This window comes from Condylostylus longicornis, unplaced genomic scaffold (genome assembly GCF_029603195.1).
Source record: "Condylostylus longicornis isolate FDR11 unplaced genomic scaffold, ASM2960319v2 ptg000135l, whole genome shotgun sequence".
Lineage (NCBI taxonomy): Eukaryota > Metazoa > Arthropoda > Insecta > Diptera > Dolichopodidae > Condylostylus > Condylostylus longicornis.
Window position 1 is genome coordinate 11687144 of NW_026578103.1, and position 21801 is coordinate 11708944.

The 21801-nt window shown below is 23.9% G+C and overlaps 1 protein-coding gene across 1 annotated transcript in view; it reads left to right on the forward strand.

The window, feature by feature from the left end:
* Positions 1–21801, forward strand: part of LOC129615097 (probable serine/threonine-protein kinase DDB_G0282963) — a 142310-nt gene that overhangs the window by 8753 nt on the left and 111756 nt on the right. The window contains exon 3 of the mRNA XM_055530163.1: positions 518–2336. Within this exon, the coding sequence (XP_055386138.1) occupies positions 518–2336 (1819 nt within the window). The remainder of the gene's footprint in view (positions 1–517; positions 2337–21801) is intronic.

Consider the following 21801-nt stretch of genomic DNA (forward strand, 5'->3'; position numbering starts at 1 on the left):
AGAATGGCACATTTGAAAAAACAAAATTTAATAAAAACATTATTGCTTTCAATTATGTAAAAAAAAATGTTTTATTAATTTTTTCGCTTTTTTCTACATTTGCTTAGAAATTATTAATATCCGGTTAAGAATAATATAGTAGTAATTCTTGTTCACTTGGAATATTTAACATTTTGCAAAGTTTAATTACACTTCACCTTATTCTTTCGGAAATTTTCGGTTAAAAATTATTAAGCATACATAATGGATTTTCTAGGAATTGGTTTAAGTAGAATAAAAAATTTTCTAAGAAAATTAAAAAAAATTTCACACTTTTGTTAAAAAAAAGTGTTTGAATTTTGTATTCTGTCCAAGAAATTTAACCCTATTAGTTTTCGTTGTACATAACACAAGTTTTAAACTTAAAATTTCGTCACAATAAACGCTTCAATTATTTGTTACGTATTTATTTTTTAAACTTTTATTTTTTTAAGGAAAAAAAAATTAATTTTTTTTTATGTTATTTTTTGTTTTTTAGATAATAAAACCATTGATATGGAACATAAATTAAATAATAATAATAATGATTGTAAAGATGATAAAAATAATAGTAAATTTATTACAATATCAAAATCATCAAGTGAAAATAATAATGATCCACAATTATCACCGAAACCAAAACCTAGAATAATTCCGCGCAATGATTATAATAATGTTAAAATATTAAATTGTAATTCAACAATAGAAACAACAACATCACCATCACCAATTGTTGGTATAAGTAGATCGCATAGCACTTTATGCTCAGTGAATATACCAAAACAACAAAAGTCATCAATTATTATCAGTAATAACAATAATAATAATAATAATAATAATAATAATGAAAATAAAATAAATTATTCAACAACAACAACAACAACTGCAACAACTTTTAATGGTGATATAAAAAATACACAAGTTTATAATAAAGAAAAATCAACTATAATAACAACAATTCCAACAAATACAGCATCGATTTCAACAAATACTAATGCAATAATTTCAATCGATGATAGTAAAAAATGTGATATAAATTCAATTCCAGTAAATAAATTAGAAATGGAAAATAATTTAAAGAATGCTGCTGAACGTTTATTTACTGAAATAACAATAAATCAATCATCAAATTCATTATCTAAAAATAAAACAATGATGATGACATCACCGGCAATTTCTGCAAATAAAGAAATTTCAAAATCAATTAATGATAATACTACATCGATGACAATATTAGAAAACGGAAATAATAAAATAATGGAAAATAATGAGAAAACAGAACATTTAATATCAGTAAGAAATAATAAAATTCCTAGTCCAAATATTAAAATATCATCATCACCAAAATTAAATAATAATGTAAAAGTTCAACGAAGTACTACATGTGTAAGTTTATTACAACGTCCAGAACCAGAAGGTGGTTGTGATCAAATAACACGATCAAATGAAATTAATAAAACACAAAGTCGTATTAGTGCCTTACCACCAGAGAAAAAAGCTGCATTTCATGAAATCCTAATATCAGAAATTGCAGCAATGCGTCACACTGATGATTCATCTGAAGAAATAATTCAAAAAAATAAAAAAGGAATGATAACAACATTACCATTAACAAAATCCAAAACATCTTTAGCATTATTTAATGGTAATAAAAATAATAATAATACTAGTGAAAGAAATAAAATTAATTCAGTTCCATCAGTTCAAATTAATGATAAATTCAATAAAAATAATGAAATTATTAATGATTCTAAATCAATTGAAAAAATTGGAAAAACTACTCCAGTTGATCCAGAATCTCAAGAGAAAAAACAGGAACAATCAAACCAAGATATTATCACAACTGATCTTGATAATTTAAGTGATGATCATTTAGAAGAGATCGATGATAATTCATTAAAAATGAATGATGAATTATTGAGCAATGATAGTAATAGCAATAAATGCCATTTAATAAATAATAATTCAAGTGATGAAAATGAACGTGATATTATTGATATAAAAGGTAAAAAAAATATATCAAAACAATTAAGAAAACGTTATCCATCTGGTTGTTCAACTGATTCATCACCATATGGTACACAAAGGTCAACAACATCATCGATGTCATCATCAAGAATACGTACATCTGATTGGATTGAAGTTGGTGATAATGGTAAAAAATTAACAATGTCCAGTTGTCATATTAGTTTAGAAGATTCTGGATTAGAAGATGAAATTGATCGTAGTTTAGATGGTAATGATGAAGAAGATATAAGATCAACTGAGGTAATTGTTGGTGATTCATGGGATAGCGTAAAGAAGAATATAACTGAAAGGTAAGCTAAATATATATTGATTAAAAATTTTTTTTGTAGAAATAAATTGGTATCTTATGAAATATAAGAGGGAATAATTAGAATTATGGGCCGAAATTAATTTGTTCGAATTCTATGAATATCTATATTGGATTGTCAAATTTTTATTAAAAATTTTCATTTACAGCGAATTGCGTTACGTACATGTTTACGTAATTCAAACATTTTTGATGTTTTTAACAATTACGAGAAACAATAAATTTACGTAGACTGAGAGTTTTAAAATTTGCTTTAGAAGTTACTAGAAAATTGCCGCATTTATCCTTTTATAATTTTCTCTAATCTTAAATAATCTATAAACATTTTTGTATATAAAAAAGTAAAACTTATTTACCGATATTAGCAGAGATTTTAAGATTGCTTTGAATAGAAGTGCATCTAAAAGCAATTTAAAAATAATTTGTTCCATGCAATTTTCAAAATTTTGTTTCTGCATAAGTACATTAGAACAAAATGTTTGTACACATGCCACTGAGAGAAAACTTATTTACCCAAGTTAACATAGATATTATAACTAGTACGAATTTTAATTAGTTAGTTGTTTCTATTAACAAAGCACAAAATTAATGAGATTACTTAATTGGAAATGTCTGAAATCATTTTGATTTTCAGAAGTATTCTTGTTTTTTTTTGTGTCTTAATTTAATTAGCCACAATTCCCCTAAACACATGGGTAACATTTTAATTTCATAAAAAATAATCAAAACGTTTTTCAAATATTTTCGAAATTTTTAAATAGGTAAATTTTGTATATCAATAATAATTTCGTAAAGGTTTTCATATTTTCTATAATTAAATTTCAAATCATACAAAATTTTTTTTTTTTGTTTTAAATTATATTTTTAATTGGATTTGAAATGATCTAAATATTTAGTATTCAATAGAAGAAACCCCCTTAAGGGATAACAATTTTTAATCAAAATTTTAAATTGTTAAGTTCATATTGCAATTGACATACAAAAAAAAAATCTATTGGTAAAATAAAATCTCTGTAGGCAATTAAAGATTTTTGAGTTCAAAAAAATTTTTTTTTGTTTTTTACTTTTGTTTTTATTTTTATTATTGTTTCTTTATTACACAATTGCGACTTTTGGTACAATTAAAAACAATTTTTGTTATACATATATTTTTTTATATAAGAATTTACTTTGAGTTATAAAGATTGTTACCAGCGTGACCAAATACGTATAGTACATATTATACAGTATACGTGTTATGTACATATATGTACATAATATGTGAATGTATAATAATATTGAATTCGGAATAAGAAAAACATGTATGGAGAAAATGTGAATTGGCAAAATTACATCACATTATGCATTGTAATCCATATAGCAAGGTTACGGATTTTATGTTGGTTATAGAGCTGAAATTACATAGTACGTATATGATTTTCTTTTTTGTGTTTTTTTTTTATATACACAAATGGTATAAAATTCATGAAGTGCTTATTTACTTTTGTATATGGTATGAAATTTTTCCCTGTTTTTATGTGACATTTTTAATTAGTTATTGTTACCATTTCGCTCTTATGCTTTTGTTTTCCTTAATTTTAATTTAGTATTTATGTTTTTGTTTGAAATTTAATTTTTCCACTTGTAAAAATGAGATTTTCTTTCTTCTTTGGCTTTCTACATTTATTTATTTTTTTTTGTTGTTTTTGTATAACTACCATAAAAATTTAACATTACGAAACATTAAAAATGAATAAAAATATTGATAACTTGTCTGTGTACACTTGGCTATTTTAAGGGGTATACCAAGTGTATTTATATTGGATTATATGAATTAAAAGCGTCATTATCGTCTATTATGTAAAATGCAGACAAAAGAATCAGAGATTTTTCCATGCGGAAAATTTTTTTTATTTTTTCATATAAAATAAAATTATTTATGTAAAATGCGTTTAATATTATGTTTGTATTTATGGATTTAATAATAAAGAGGGACAAAATTACATTATTGTTGTATATTTATTTTTTTTTTGTTAAGTACAGAAAAGTATTTTTTCTCTTTAAATCTTATAAAAAATTCACTTTTATAGAATTTATAAATTATTGGGTTCCGTTTTTGGAGTTGAATTTAAATTGAAATCACTTATATAGTATGACATGTAATTTAGTATTTATCGGTATGTTTGTTATTTTTTAATATAGAAATACCAGTATGCTAAATATTGCAAAAAGAAAAATAGAAATAATTTACGTATAAAAATATTTAATTTTTAATGTCACCAGGTTATTTTTGATAAATCTTCTTTTATGAATTTGAACGTGAGATATACATGTACTAATATTGAAGAGTAAATATGGCAGCGGTGTAATCAAAGAGTCTTACTATGTTATATAAGAGATGTAAAGAGAATAAATTGCAAATTTTATTATCGGCATAATTTAAATCAATTCATAACTTTCTATTGAAAAGTCATTTGATTGAACATTTTTTTTCTCTTTTGTAACTTAATTTGCATCAATAAATGTATTAGAGTGTTTAATAAAAAATATTTTAAATTTATAACTTTGAATTTATTAATTTTATATGAAATCACAGAAGTTTTGTTTTCGTTTTGCAAATAACTAAATTTATTATAATAAATTATAGATAATATAGATAGTTTCTATGTTAAGAAAAAAATGATTTTTCTCCGAACAATAATAATATGGCTTGTAATAAGGTTTTTAGGGGCTTGTTTATTATTGCAAACTTAGCAGAATTAAACTTGAATTGAGATATGAAAGAATAGGTGGCGTAATACACTGAAAACTCTACATAATACGAATCATTTTCCGTAATATAGTTATTAAAAATACAGAATTGAAATAAAGCGCTACTATGTCAAAAAACTTCTTCGTTAAATGAAGAATTTAGTTACATGAAGTGTTCGTTGCACAAATATTCCACTGTATATAAAGTTTATTGTAAATTTATTGTAAATTTTCAATTTGCTTAAATAGTATAGTGATTTAAGATTGGGGGCATAATATGTACGAGTACTTAAATATTTTTATAATTAAATATTTTTTCTGTTCAAATGATTTACATTTAAATGTAATAAATATAATAAATGTATCCAATGAATGCACTTAATTTTAATATCATATCAGTAAAAATATGAATTGTGATCAAATACTTAATAAAATTGAATTTTTCTAAATCACAATCTGCACAACCGAATAAACTTACATCTTATGGTCACCTTAATAAAATTGCGTACTTAAACACCATTTTCTTGTAATAGAAAAATATTTATAATAGAAAAATCTCCGCTGCTTTCATTAAATTTGAAAACAAAGCAAGAAAGCAAAACAAAAATAATTTGTCAATTAAAATTTCCTGAAAATTTTCATTTAATAGTTTTTTAATGGAAAAAAATTGAAATTTTCAAATTCACCACATTTGATTTTTGTTTTCTTTTAATGTTAATTATTATACATGCGACTTTATAAATTTCTAACAACGCCCTTTTACATTGTTAAACTTTTATTGTTTTTGGTAGTAGCCATAAAGCATTGTACATGTGAGCATCGACACATCAATTTGAATCCAGCATTCATTCAGATAGCAAAAATTTACAACTGTTATTGTATTGAAAAATGTTAAGAACTTTTTAGTTTTGCTACATTTTTTAACAGTTCTTTAAATACTTTTTTTTCTCTTTTATGTCAAATACTAAATTAGTTGAGTATTATAATTGAATATAATTGTTATTCTTGTAGCAGTGAAATGGTTTACTGAATTTATTGTGACTTTGTATTAAATACCAAATTAAATGTGAATTCACAATATTGTCTACAATGTGTACCAAATTTCCGGATTATTTAATTTGTTAAAGTTAGATTAATTAGGTATATTATTTTTCTGTAAATATTTTTATTATTTCAAAGAATAATTACAATTTTTTCAATATTCAATATTTGTTTGTTGAACTTGTTTAAAATATTAGAAATTTTTGATACGATTTAGATTTGTATTGATTTCGTTGTATGAGAATGTGTATGGGAAATTTTAGTTTATTTTAAGTTCAACGATATAATAAGACCTTGAAGGAGTCACAGTCTAACTTGATGTAGGTATTAGGTAGATATAATCAAAAATAGATAAATTAAATTTGAATTTATTAAATATGGTATCAATTCATATTTGGTAACACAAAAAAAAATATATTATATATGGATTTGAATTTGAGGGTAATTAAAATAAAAAAAAATTCAAATTCCAAAATATTTGACCGTCAAAATTGTTGCTTTTTCCTTCGATTTTATTATTATCATACTTATTTCTTTTGTCGGTCACTCTACAGCATGATATTTTCTTCTCTTAAGAGATTATTAATTGATTGTAGTTGAATGATACTGTATTAAATATCAATTATATATTCATAATGAAATATTTAAATTACTAATGTTGTTTTCATTACAATAATACTATATATATGGGTATATAATTATTATTTTATATTGTTAAAAAGGGGAAAAAATGTTATTTTAATTTCGTAATTATAGTAGAATGTCGTAAACACAACATAATAATATTAATGGAAAGTTTTCAAATATATTTCTTGAAATGTCAGCATTAAAAATATAAAAATTTTAAAATTCTATTGTGAATAGTACAAGTAATTATTATTGTCCTTGGTTATTACAGAATGGTATGAGGAAGTTAAAAAGTAAACCAATTTCATTTTGCTCTTTTTTTTTTTCATTGAAATTTCAAAGAGAATAATTGAAATGTGTGCAACAAGTGGATTGATATAGGTGTACATGCACAAATACATATATGTATACTCGTATATACATATAAACTTTTTTAAAAAGTAATTACCACTTTTAATGAATTTATTTTCAATAATTAAATCAGAAAAACTGGATATCTATTCTATTTTTTTTTCCTTATGTATACTCGCAGTAAGTATTTTTAATCTAATTATTTCTATATCTTGTTAGTGTTCTAATATATATTTTGGTTCAGAATTGATTGATTAAAATGAAAATAAATACAAATATTTTACACCTTGAACACCTGTAACTTTGACTCTTTAAATATAATAACAAATTCTGAGCGTGGGTTACCGATTTTAATCAAGAGTAAAGAATTTTGGAGCAAAATAAAATTTAAATTTGAATTAAAATAGTAAGAACAGAATATTGTTATTGTGAATGTGTGTGGTTTTCTATTGAAATTCATTTGTTTCGAGTACAGAGGAAAAAATTTTTTTATTTAAAATTTACTTAAAAGATTTGATTGATATTTGAAGGTTACAAATAAAATAATGATATTTTTTGACATTTCTTGAATATTATTATAGTGTCAAAAATTTTCATTGCAAGATATAAAACAAAATTCGACATTGTTATTGATGAATAATTGTGTTTTAATTAGTTTGAGTTGTTTGTAAGCTAAAAATATTTTTTTTGGCAATATTTGGTTCGATAAATGATTGATTTTACTACTTTTGGGAACTACTAATTTTTCTCGTTATAATTCTGTTTTTTTTTTGAATATGGTTTCATTATTTGCATTCGCCGTTAATTTTTTAACCCCAAGTAATACCTGTTAACTGTGTCTTTATTTTTTGTTAGCCTAGGAATGAATCGGGATAACAAGCGCATTACTATTATAGAATTACACAGGTTAGGTATGAAGACAGCTGAGAAATGACTGTCTATGATGTCATAAAACGTTACCAGGAGTTCGGTAGCACGTCGAAAAGGCACTCAAGGGAGCTTTGATACGTACGGGGGATTATATTACAATCGAACAGTGTGCAACCATTGTCAACAATTTTCAAAAGCGCCTCCGTGCATGTATTACTGCAAATGGAGCTAATTTTGAGCATCTGTTGTAAATTATTTTATAAAGATTCCAAAATTTCGTGTCAATTTTATTGTAATGAATAATAGTTTTTAGGAAATCACTTAACAATAAAGAATCACTTAACATATGCATCAATTTTAAAGCAATAACAAAGCTTAAAATAAGTAATTTTTTTTTATAAAAGAAACCCATAGTAAAAGTACTTGTACAATGCGAAATATAAATTACAAATTAAATTTGCATAAATTAATTCATATGTAAATTATAATTAAAATTAATAATACTAACTGCGTATAATCATGCGCTTAATAATCAAGTTGCGCCTTTTACGAAAAAAAAAAAAACAACTCGTTGAACTTGAATTTAAATCGAAAGTGAATCAGTCACTTCTTTTTAATGTGCAGCTATATAAATTTGTTATATTAAACCCAACTCTTGTTTGTATATTATTAAAATAGTGCGAATAAAATAGTAGTTAAAAAAGTTAATTATAATTTATTATAAAAAAAATTGCAAAAATGAAAGACTAATTTATATTATTTAAAAAAAAAAAGTAACACCTGCATCGTGCTAATTGGAACTGGTTTTCGTTTATGCTGTGAATATGATAAAAAAATTAAAAAAAAAAATATTATGGTAATTTCTGTAGCGATCATTCATGTATGTATGGGGTTGTTAAGCTAAGTGTTTTTCAAACTTTAAAAATACAGTTAACAATTGACCATGTCAAAAAAATAATAATAAATTTTACAATAAAATATCACAAAGCTTAATTTATATCTTTTTCAGTTACTATTGGTTTCAATTCAGTTGTTATTCATGTAAATAATTTTATCTTCCATGTGTTATAAATAACAGAGAAATTTCTAAATACACAAACAACCCGGGTAATTTTGAATATAGTTTTAATTACTGTAATGCTCTGAACTTGCTAACCATTCTAACATGGAATGGTTCTAAAACATGAATGAATTCTTTTTGCTCTAAAATACAAAAAGTTTGTTTTGTTATAATCCAAATTGTTGAAAATACAAGCAAGATACCCTTTCCTTCAATTTGTAAATCTTTAAGGAAAATTTCCTTTTTCTAAAGATTCCATTATTAAGTTAAGAAAATTCCATTAATAATTAAAACCTTAATATTTTCTGATTGCATATCCGGATTAAGCGATGTTGCTCAAAGATATTTTATACGGTTATCGAATTAACCTATACAGTTTCCAATTCTCCGAATCGTTCCTGTTTATATAGACTAAACACAATTTCAAACATTTTTGTTGTCTTCGTCCTCGTGACATATTTTATTTGCGACATCTATTGCAAAGAGATGATTCATTTATACACACAATATTCATTACTTACTGTTAAAATAGTATAGTTATACTGTTCTACTTTTCTAAAATTCAAATTGCACATGTTATTGATACTAATTCACATTCATGTTGCATGTGAATTAGTATCAAATTTTTACCGTTTTGAAAGTAATGTTTAATTTCTGTATACAAAATTAAATAATGCAACTTTGTAGAATTTGTCATTTTAATATGCAAATACTACGTTTATGCAGATCGTATCGAACATTATACTTATATATATGGACTAATATACATACATAATGTATAGGTATATAATTGAAATATATATTTCAAATGTTTAATATTTTTGAGAAAATCGAAAAAATAAAGAAACTGCCAATCCAAATGAAATTTATGTAGTTTAAAAAAATAAAATATTTCATATATGTTTCGTGCATTTATTGAAAATGTTATACACAAAATAAATCTTATGATATGATTGTTATTTTGCTATTATTGTTAAATACGATTATAAGGTTAAGAGGTTAATCAACCCGCATTTGTGGCGCTATGTGAAATTTTAAAAAGATATTTGTTCGAGTTTTATATTTTAAAAATTTTTTAATTTTTTCATTATACTTTTTACCTATATTTAAATAAAAAATCGATAAATAAGTAACTAGTTTTCCGATTTAAAAAAAAAAAAAACCGAATGATCGAAAGAACTAGAAATTGAAAGTATTTTAGTTTTTATGTAAAACTTTTATTTAGATTAGAAAACCAGCATTTAATTTTACTTTTTTACTATGTTTTTTTATTGTACTCCTCCAAATAAGATGAAAATGAAATTTTATGTAAAATTTCTTATTGGAATTTTGTTTCGTTTTCTTTCCATGTAGATTTTCTATTTTAAATATTTTCGGATTCAAAATGTCTTTTTCGATTATTTTAATTTTCATATTTTTTTTTTTATTAATTAATCCGAAATATTTTCATATTAATTTATTCATACATATTAATTTTTTTTTCTGTTCATTAGATCTTTGCCTTTATTTGTAGGCATATTTTTTTTTTGTGGACTTTCAATAATTTAATAAAAATTTTGGTTTTGTTTTCTATATTTGGATAAAATGTGCTGCTGCAAACTTTCAATATCTATTTTCTTTAACTGTTATATTTTCCTTTAGTTAAATAATGAATAAAATCGACTACGAAATCAATTAACCTACTTAAAATTTTTAATTTTTGAGTAAAAAAAAAATAAGAAATATTTTAATTTCAAGTTGGAAAAGGTATAAAATCATGATAAGTTTGATATTTGTTATAGGAGGTCTAGATAAAGTAAGGTATATTTTAATTTTATTGTACAATAATCACTCATTTCCTTTATTAAACTATGCCCTATGTCTAAATGTAAAAAAAATTTTTTTCTGAAAATAATTTGCTTCGAGAATTCAGTAGAGGAAGATAAAAAAAAGATCCGAAAAATCAAGACTATACGATCAGTAAATAATGAATTTCGTACGAAATTTCATACGAAACGCATAATTATATTTGATAATTTAAATATAATTTGAGAAGAGATACTTTGTTAATATTTTGTTTGCAGCTCATGCTATAAATTTTATGTTACTACTATATTTGTATCATTGTTACATATCTTCAAGATATTGTATATCAACTTCCGAAAATGGTTAAAAAGTAAAAAAAAAAAAGATAGTTAAAAATGAAGACGATATCACTTTCCATTTTCACTTTAATAAACGTTTTAATTTAAGCATTTCAGATATCTTTTTTTTCTCTCTCTGATTGTCTTTAATTTTATTCATTTTGGAAGTGAATTTAAGATTTTTTTTTTTTTATAAATTTTATCAAAAGTACAAAATAGTCTTATAAATTCGGCAATATGTTATAAAAAAAAAGAAAAATTGTATAGTAAATTAATGAAAATAAAATGGAAGACAAAAAAAAACTGTAGGAAAAAAATAGCAGAATTAATGAATTCAAAATAACCACAGGTATAAACCAAATATTAACTATATCACCTGTGAAAAATCTTTTATTTTTAGAAATATTTTTCGTTTTTTTTTTAGGAATTTCGGAATAAAAAAGCAAAAAAAAGTTGCAATATTAATTTTTATTTAGCCAAAAAAAAAAAACTAAACAAAACGCTTAAGGCGTAATTTAAAATTTAATTATTAACGAAAAACTAAATTTAGTTCATAAAACTATAAAAGATGAAAAACAGAGTTTTTAAAAATGTTGATTTTTTTAAATTTGTCTCAATTTTTGTCGTACACCGTAAAAAGAGCACAGTTTTCTTTTAATACTGCTTTTTGTATTTTGTATCCCCATTCTGTTGATTTAAATTTTAAAAAGATTTCACATTTTAATAGTTTTCTATATGAAAATTGCATACTTATGGGAGTAATTTATTTTCAATTGAGCCCAGAAGACGTTTTTGTTTTTTAGTTCAGAACATATGATTAGATTAATAGTTTGTCAGTGTACGTTTCGATTACATAAAAAAATTTTATAATTTAAAAACTCTCACTTTAAAATCAATACAATAGAACTGCCGTTTAACATTTTTGGAATTTGCAGATGCGATTAAGACATGCTCTGACCGTAAAATAATACATGAATTTTTAGCTCTTAACCTTCTAATCTAAGGCAAAATACAAATACGGATCTATTTTTTTAAGAAACTAAATCTGCTTTGATTTAATAGATAAAATATATGAAAAATTAAATTTAATTTGGAGTTATAAGGCGCATATTACATTGTTTTTTTTGTAAAACCTTTAATTTTTTCATAGAACTACCGATTCTCTAATGATATTTATCAATTTTGTTAAAACAATTTGGAATATGTTGCTAGTTCAATCGGCTATTATCAACAATTTAAAAACATTTGAATCATAAATTTTTTCCTTAATAGCTTGCATAAAAAGAGGATGTATTATTTCTGTTAGTTTTTTAGAAGATTGTCGGGCTTTGTCTCTGTGTTCACTTTACTTATTAAAAATAAATAGTGACATCTTAAAAATTTTAATTAACGTGTTTTATAGTAAATGATCATTGCATTACGTGTACAAAGTGTATTTAACCATCTGAGTGTTAATGAGAGTAATTGCTTAATTTATATAAATGTATAAATAAATTAATTAGTCATATTATTTAATAAATAAATAATATATGTGTATAAATATATTAATAAATAATACGTGCATACTGCCAATTAATTAAAATTCTGCTTGCAATTTTTTTTTTAATTTTTATTTTTTTTACACATGGTCGATTTTAATTGCCTTACTCATCTGTAATTTGTACGTATAAGATACGTCAAAGACCTTTACTTGTAAAATAAATCATTTCACTATGATTTTATCTTTAATTTAATGAAAGAGATATAATAAAAAAAAAAATAAGAAAATTATATTTTATTGCGTTTTATAATTATATTTTAATCCAATTAAATTAATATTATCTGATATTAATGAATATCCGCCGTTAAATACTGATTAAATCTCTATTATTCATTAAAGTGTACTATGCACACTGAAACAAACATATATGGAAAGAAATTGTGTAGCAATAAAATATATTTTAAAAGTATGTATATTTGCTAATATTGCCGGATACACATAATAGTTATGTGTATGCAATGTTATTTGCTAAGATAATATACGATTTCTATATTTTTTAAATTTCATATAATTATTATTATGAAACATATATACTGAATTCGTAATAAACTTAAAACATCTTAAGTATGTACATATAATTACATTAAAATTATGAAAGTGTGTGCAATATGGCCATTTAAATTTAATATTAAAAAAATACAAAATAATGTTGACCTTATATTTTAGTGTAAATATTTTGTGGGGAAATATGTGGATTTTGTGGGAACTTTATGAATTTCTTGGAAATAATTCGGATCTATATTTTAAATGTGAAGAGTTGATTTGCTTTCTGCTACATGCTATCTTGCTTCTTGCCACATAAATAAACACTAAAGAAATTATAAATGTTTTTAAATATGAAAGTTTTTTAGAATTTGTTGAGAAATTAGCAACTAATTAAATACAATAACATCATATTATTGCGCTTTTATCGTAATTACAAAAGTTATAGATTTCGACATAAATTATAAATAAATAAATTTATAACGTTCTAAATAAAAATTTGCTGCTATAATAATAAGCCTTATGTTATATGCAAGCAAGCAAACATAAGAAATTATTTTAATCATAAACATATTCAAAATATATAAGCCTAGTTTATAAGCAAGATAAAAATTTATTTCCACTTAGGCGCTTCATTTTTCCTACACGAGCAAGAAATAATATGCTAATTTTTGAATTTATAAGAAGAAGAGGCTGTAGAAAAGAGAAAAATTTAACGTTTATATTATACTCTCATTGTGATTTTTAATATTTAATTCTCAATTTCTATGCTCCAAGCCATTAAATTTTGCAAATGTGAGGGTAAATCGGTTGCACTTTGTTACGAGACACCCTGTATAAAATATGTAGAAATCTCTTTTTTAATATGATTGTCTTAGAGTTGGTGTAGGTCGGTTCTATATTGCGCATTCTGAAAATATTCTATTATTATTGCGTAAAACTGTGAGCTTGGCAAACCATATTTATTCATGGGTTTATGTGACACGGCTATTGAGTTACACCTATAATAAAAAAAAAACGGTTGAGATACTAAAAAACGGTCTAACAAAAGTTTTAGCCGATTATAGCAGTACACTTAAAAACAAATCAACTTATATACACTCCAAATGTATGTTCGAAACCGCATTTTACATAAATATTTTCTAATTTATAGAAATTTCAAAGCGATTTATCGAAAATAGAAAGGTAAATGTTGTTATAAAAATTACTCAAAATTTAAAAATAAAAAAAATAGTGAAATTTCAATGTCAAATTTGCATATTTTTTTAAATAAATTAGAAAAAACACCAATATTATAAGCAATTAGAGAAGAGTGAAATGAGTAGAAAAAAAAAAAAAAACATTTTTTTTTATTGCGTTAAGATTTTGTCATTTAAAATTACCTTTAATTTTATTCCGAATTAATTTCGAAAAATGAAAACGAAAAAAAAAAAATTGGAAAGTATTTTGAAGATAAATTTTATTTTTTTTTTTCTTTTTTAAATTTCAAAATAAATTTTGACTATTAAAACTTCTTTTTCCGCTTCAATTTTTTTGCTTGTTGTTTTTTACGTTCCGAAACTGAAAGTAAAATGAGTTTGTAATGGAAATACGCTTATATACGCGCGTATTGTAATAAAATTGTGCTACAGACTTCGAAGTATGTTTATAAAACTACCTTAGCAACGCAGTAATAATTTAAGAAATTAAAATGTTCATGTGTTTCTAATTGAAAAAATATTAACTTTTTCTTTGAATAAACTTTGGAAATATTTCGGTATATTTCTCTTATGTATGAATAAATTGTATGAGAGTGTATGACGTATTTTAAGTAAATTTCAAAAAATTATTTCCTGTCAATTATATTTTGAAGTATAATTGTCATAAATGACATCAAAATAATATTTATGTATGTAATTTTAAAAATTACAGTTGTAATTCTGTGTTATTATTTTTTTTCAAACAATTAATTTAATCATTTATTTTTTGTTTTTCATGATGATCTTTGGATTTCCATTGTAATATTGCAGTAATGTAATAATGTACATTAGGATTTTGTTTTCCTATATAAAAGAATTTTACGATTATCCACGAGATCGGAATTGTAATAATATTGTATTAATTCAGAATTCAGCTTTTAAATAGCAATTGCTGCATTGTGTATCGATATTAGACTATCTATCCTACGTATAACTATGAATAAAAACGTTACTTTGAAAACTTGTGAAACATTTTTTGATATAGTGATGCGTAATTTTTCTTACAGGGGACAAGTGCATAACAATTTTTTTACTTACCATCATTCTTATTAATTTTTCGTCAATATTCGGTAATTTTCATGGTAGTACGAAACTAAAATCAATATTTTTAATAATAATTATTTAATTTTATTATAGAATCAGATTTTTCTTTATTCCTTTTCTTTGCACTTTTTCGATAGGGGAATATTCTGCCGTTATCGAGTTATTAATGCAGCTAAATATCGGTATATATGTTAGTCACTTATTGATTTGGAATTTAAAATTTTATCAAATTTCTAATACGTAAAAATAAGAAAAGTTGGGTAAAACCGATAGTACGTAATTTAGCACTTCAACAAGTGAAAATACTATTTATAAGAACAATCGGCTATATTATTAAAATTACTTTCATTCGTATACGAATATATTACAAAAATTGCATACCTTTGGGATAAGCAATGTATTCAATTTTTGAAATAAACAAAAAAAAAATTGAAAAAAGCCTTAACATAATGTTTGAATTCAAGGGTTATTTGCGTGAGTTAAGAAAAATAATTTTGTTTTTAATGGTATGGCATTTATCGTTAACTTTCTGCGTTTATAGAAATTTGAAAGAGTTTACGGTTTCGCAATTATAAGGTTCCAAAAGTTTTACAAATTTCGTGAGACAATAACTTAAGAGAGGGTGGATGTAAAAAGAAATTTTCTTCTAACAGAATGAACTATTTATTAGCGTCTAAAAGCTGCTAAAATTTCGTATTTCTAAAAAAGCTTTCGGTCTAGAAATTCAAATTCTAAAAATTCTTTCGGTCTAAAAATTCAATATTTCGTTCAAATTCTATCAAAATTTTTGTAAAAACGGTGTTTTTTTAGAGTCCAAGTATGGTATGGCGCGGTGGAAAAAGCCAGCGCTATTTTTCTGAGTTTGCAAAAATACTTATGGTTTCGCTGTAATAAATAGTTGAAAAATGGCATTTTTAGAAGATTGTAGGGCTATAACAGAGGGGAAATAGATACAAATTTTCTTCTACGGATCTATGTACGTATGATATTTCAGCTTCTTCAAGGGTGTAAGGGGTGGCGGCAAAGTTTTCTAAATATGTCCAAGGACGGTTGAACAGAGTGAAACTAATGAGCACTTTCTTCAAAAGCGCTAAAAAGTACAAGTTTATTTTCAAATTTCTTTCTTAATGTTTCACCTCACCGCTTTAAAAATTTTTTTATAAATTTGGCAATATTTAGTAATGTTATTCATGGTTACCACAATAAGTTCAGAACTTTTTCAAGTATACTAAAAAAACAGTTCGATTTTTATATTATTTAAATTTAAATAAAATTTGTATAAAATTTCCAAAGAAATCAAAAGTTACTCAAAAAACAAAAATTAATATTTTTCTTTCTGGTTTGAAATTTAAAACATTTTTAAAATATGTGCATATTAACAAAATTTTGAAATTTCTCTGGGCGTTTTAATAATGCATTAATGTTGATTTTTTCTAGTTATTTTTATAGTCAAATATGGTAGAATGCAATCTAAACAATTTAGGTATACATATATTTAGTAAAAGAAATTGAAAGCATCATTTTCATTTTCGGAAAGGTTATTAGGTCAATGATTTGTTATTATAAATTAATAATTTTTCTTTATTATGTACATAAGTATTTTTTATTACATTTTTTTTGGGAAAAAATTAAAAATTCAAATAAGGTTTTTTTTTTATGATTTTATAAGGTTGTAACGTTTTAGTATCTTTTTGACCTTATTTTAAATTTTTTAACATTATACGTACCTATATCTTTTTTTTTTAAAAAAATAAGCCTCTTAATTTTTAAGATGGGTATTGTCTTTATAAGGATATTCTTTCTTGATTTTAAGGCCCCCATTCTTAGTTATTATATTGAAAATTTTGTGTACATCAAATAGAAAATGTTCTAAGAAGTTGAAAATAGTCAATTAGAGTTGAATACGGTTTGACTTATTTTGATATTTCAATTAAATCTGGAGGTTAATTAAATTTATTTTTTGTTTTTTTCATAATATATTGAAATATTTTGGTGAGTTTTAAATTTTTCATTTAAATTTTAAAAAGTTGCTGAATATGCTAAAAATTTTATTTTTTTTATTCCAATTTTTATGAAAAATAATCGTGCATTTGACAGCATTCATTCATGACGTGCATTTGACAGCATTCATTCATTTATGAGAATGATGACGGAAGTTGAAAAATGTATAATTTCTGAGTAAAAAGTTTGCAAACGAATGAAAATAGCTTTACCTATCTATTTACTAAATAAAAAATTGTAATTATCTCCAGAAAAATAGCAAAATAGGAGATTAATTACATTGCGTTTTTGTTCTAATACTCATAGCACTTATCAACATTGTTGAAGTTGATTCCCAAAATTTGCAGTGAAAGATTGTTTGTTTCCCTGAAAATTACCCATAATTTCATTTAATTAATTTTATTCTTTTGCGTAGCACTTTTCTTTAACAAAACTGCGAGGGGAGATTGCTTACTTGGGAGATTAATTACAACTCTTAATGACTTTCTGGTAATAATTCAAGGTTAAATTTGAATTGGCTACCCTTGACCAATTGCAGTAAAAATTTAAATTTTTTGAGTTACACGTCTTATATTTTATTTATATACCTAGTTATTTTTTTCGTATATTTTGATCTATAAGTGTAGGTACCCTAAGGAGGAAACCCCCTAAAAGTTCCCCACTAATACCCTCTAACATATCAATTTTATTTTTTGTCGATTTTAATTGTTTTAAAAGGTTTAGGTCCTGGTCAACAAATTCTTTGTTTTTCTATTCAAATGTATTTTTTATTTTTTTCATTATTTGGAATTTTTAATTCTCTATAATAATATTGTGATTATTATTATGAATGTTAAATACGTGCTAAATTTTAGACTTGATATTTTTTGTTTGTTGTTATATGTACAGACGTAAATGTACATACATGTAGTTCTCTTATGTTTTGTATTTAAAATATGCAAAATTTATATTCAAATTTACTAGGTATAAAAGTAGATTATAATATACTTAGTATTCAAAGTACTACAATATAATATACATATGTATGTACTTACACACTTATATTTTAAACTTTTTATGTGTGTGTAATTATAATTTTAAGCCTAATGAAACAAATAAGAAAATTTTCCCAGAAAATTAAATGAAAAAGTTATAAGAAAGGAAAAATTTTGAATTAATTTTTTAGTTTTTTTTATAGAGCACTTATACAATCATATTGTAAACATATATATATATATATATATATATATATATATATATATATGTACTTATACAATTTCGTATAAGTAAATATAATTTTATATTCTAAATATGTAAATAAAATTAACATCTGCAATAGATTTAAAAACTCAAGTTAGGTATTTTAATGGACAGTTTATTACTAAAAAAATATTTTATTTAAAAAAAAAATAATTTATTTTTCTTAATGATCAGGTGCTCCTGTGGTGTATCTTGATGTACTACATTAATTTGTAGTTCTAGAAAATCTGATAAATTTGAAATATTTTCATATATGCCTAGAATTTCGTATTATCATATAGTTTGTATTGGCATTTATTGAATTTTTTCAATATAATTACTCATCATGACCTAAAGACACTTGAATCACTATCTTTCATGTAATTATAATTACAACTTTAAAGGGTTACTTCTAGAATGCGCTATGAGAATAAATATTTCTGCACTTCGTTTGTAACTTTGATAACGATTATCGTGAAAAAATAATTCGAAAATATTTACAAGTTATGAGATTTTACAGTCAAGAATGGCGTTTTTCTATAATATTTTGCACGTATATTTTACATTTTTATCTTTTTGTTTTCAATACACAATTTATTATGATGGGCTTTATCAAGAGGCAGTCTGCACATTTTTCTGATCCCTATACATTTAAAAGCTTATTTGTCTCGCTGGTCCGTCCTCACCTCGAATATGCTGCTCTTATTTGGATGCCATCGTATGAAAATCATATAAAGCGTATTGAATCTGTCCAGAAGAATATGGTTCGGTTTTGCTTGCGTAAATTTAATTGGGAGTTGAATACCACTGGATACATTGCCAAATGTAAACTCATTGATATTCAAACTCTTGAATGTAGACGTAATGTTACTTTACTTCTGTTGTTGTAATGTTGCATGACGTAATGTTTTCTTATTATGTTTTATCTGCGAGAATAAATTGCCCAGAAATTTTGAATTTATATAATATTTACGTCCCAGCACATGCTGTCAGAAATCGTCGTTTTCTATATCTTGATTCGCATAGAATTATTTATGCTTTTTGCGAGCCTATAGCTGTCACCAAATTTTTCAATAGTGCTTAAGCTTTAATTTTATTATATACTATATACATATAATGAATTTTGTTTTCTTTGTTTAATTTTTTCTTTACTTAATTTTAAGCTGATTTTGTATTTTTTATTCCAAAATCTGTAAGGGTTATTTCCCAGTAGATTGAAATAAAAATAAAATTATCTCTCGTCTATAATTTTCGATTTAATTGAATCACATTATTTTGAACATTGACATCGAATTTGTGCCGAAAGCAAGCTAATCTTTATGCAGTATTAGAATTCGAAATAAAATAAAGAATTGCCAAACTCAACTTTGACAATTAGTGTTTTTCATTATTGAAATACTATGACCAATTCATAATTACCTTTCTACTTTTTAAACTACCTCATGTGTTTCTAATATCACAATCTAAAATTTAAGAATCGCTTAATGACTAATATAACATTTTATAATATTCCGGAGTACTTAATTTTTTCCTAGCTTTAAAAAAAAACTTAAAATAATTTTAATAATGTTTTCTTTTAAAATCAGAATTCAGTAATTAATGCCTTCGTTATTTTTAACCAGTTAATAACCGATTATTTCTACTGCTTCAATACACATGTATTAAATTAATTTTGAAAAAACAAAATAACTAAAATGTCAATATTTTATTTTATAATTATTCAAATCACGTTGTAATTTAATATGGAAGCCAAAACGGATTTGACCGATTTTAAATAAATTATTTTTTTTTTTAAAGAAAGAAACAAATAAAAGTTGTGTAGTGTACACAACTTACCAATTTCTTTATTACATTTGTTCATTTACTTTTATTTTCCCTTGCTTTAAAACCCTTTAAGCTGTCAGAATTTACAGCTGCTAGTTTTTTTGGTTTTTTTAACATTTCTGGTTTTTGTTTTTAACTAGAATTAAAGTACATCACAATTGTAACTTTTATTTTGTATTTTTTTTCTCATGCATACATAATATTAATTGGTTATTGAATCATTCAACTTACCTACCAGATTAAATTTCAATAGAAAAATAATATGAAAGTAAATATAAAATGTGTGGTGGTTATATTTCGAATTCATGTTACATATTTGATCGTACATATGCAAGTAGTTGATATATTAAAGAAGCAAAAAAAATTTATTTAAATTAAAAATTTATTTGGAAATCAAAAATTCTGAGACAAAACGCACAAATATAATATGCATACTGTGTACGATTACAATATATTGTGTTGCGTATGTTATTATGTTGTTAAAGGAACAAATCAAAGGCAAGCCTTAATATGAAATCGGTTTTTGAGAATTTCAAATATCACTATGAGAATGAAATAAAAAAAAAAAAAATTCGGGTTGATTAAATTACGTGAGGTCACTTTGAATATATAATGCGATTTTTGCTTTATACGCGGTGAAGTTGAAAATTTAACTTTAGGATATTGATCGATCGTGAAGTTGAGGTGTTATATTGTACTTTGATTTAATTTTAATGAACACTCATTTTGAATTGTAAATTCTTTTCCTGTTAAACATTTTTTTTTACTTGATATTAGTTTACCGATTTAAAAGCTGTTTTTGAGTTAACTACTTCACAGAATGAAATAAATACTTGGACTAGAGCAATCACCTGAAAATTTATTCAAATAATGTATGAATTAGTTAAATTTAAGTATATAACCATACTTTTTCGAATTTTTTGTTTTTTACCGGGAGTAAGGCTGAAAAATCCCGAAAGACGTTGCCCGACGAAAAGCAGTAGTGTAGAACTTTAATCTACTAAAAAACAACCTCCTCAAAATAAATTATAACGCTAGTCGGAAACTACTAATCATTAATTTTGGTCCAACTTTTTTGATTATTTAAACATAACAGAAAAAAAACATTAAACTAACTCGAAAGGTCTCGTACGTTTAAGTCTCCCAACAAAGTTTTGATTGTCAAACAAATCGAGTCGCCTCGATGCTTTTTAATTTCGTATTTGACATTTCGGATTAGAGATCTCTGTATATATCGGCATTACGGACATACCAGGGGGCGTTTCAATTTAAAATCTTTTTTTCGAATAAAAAAAAAT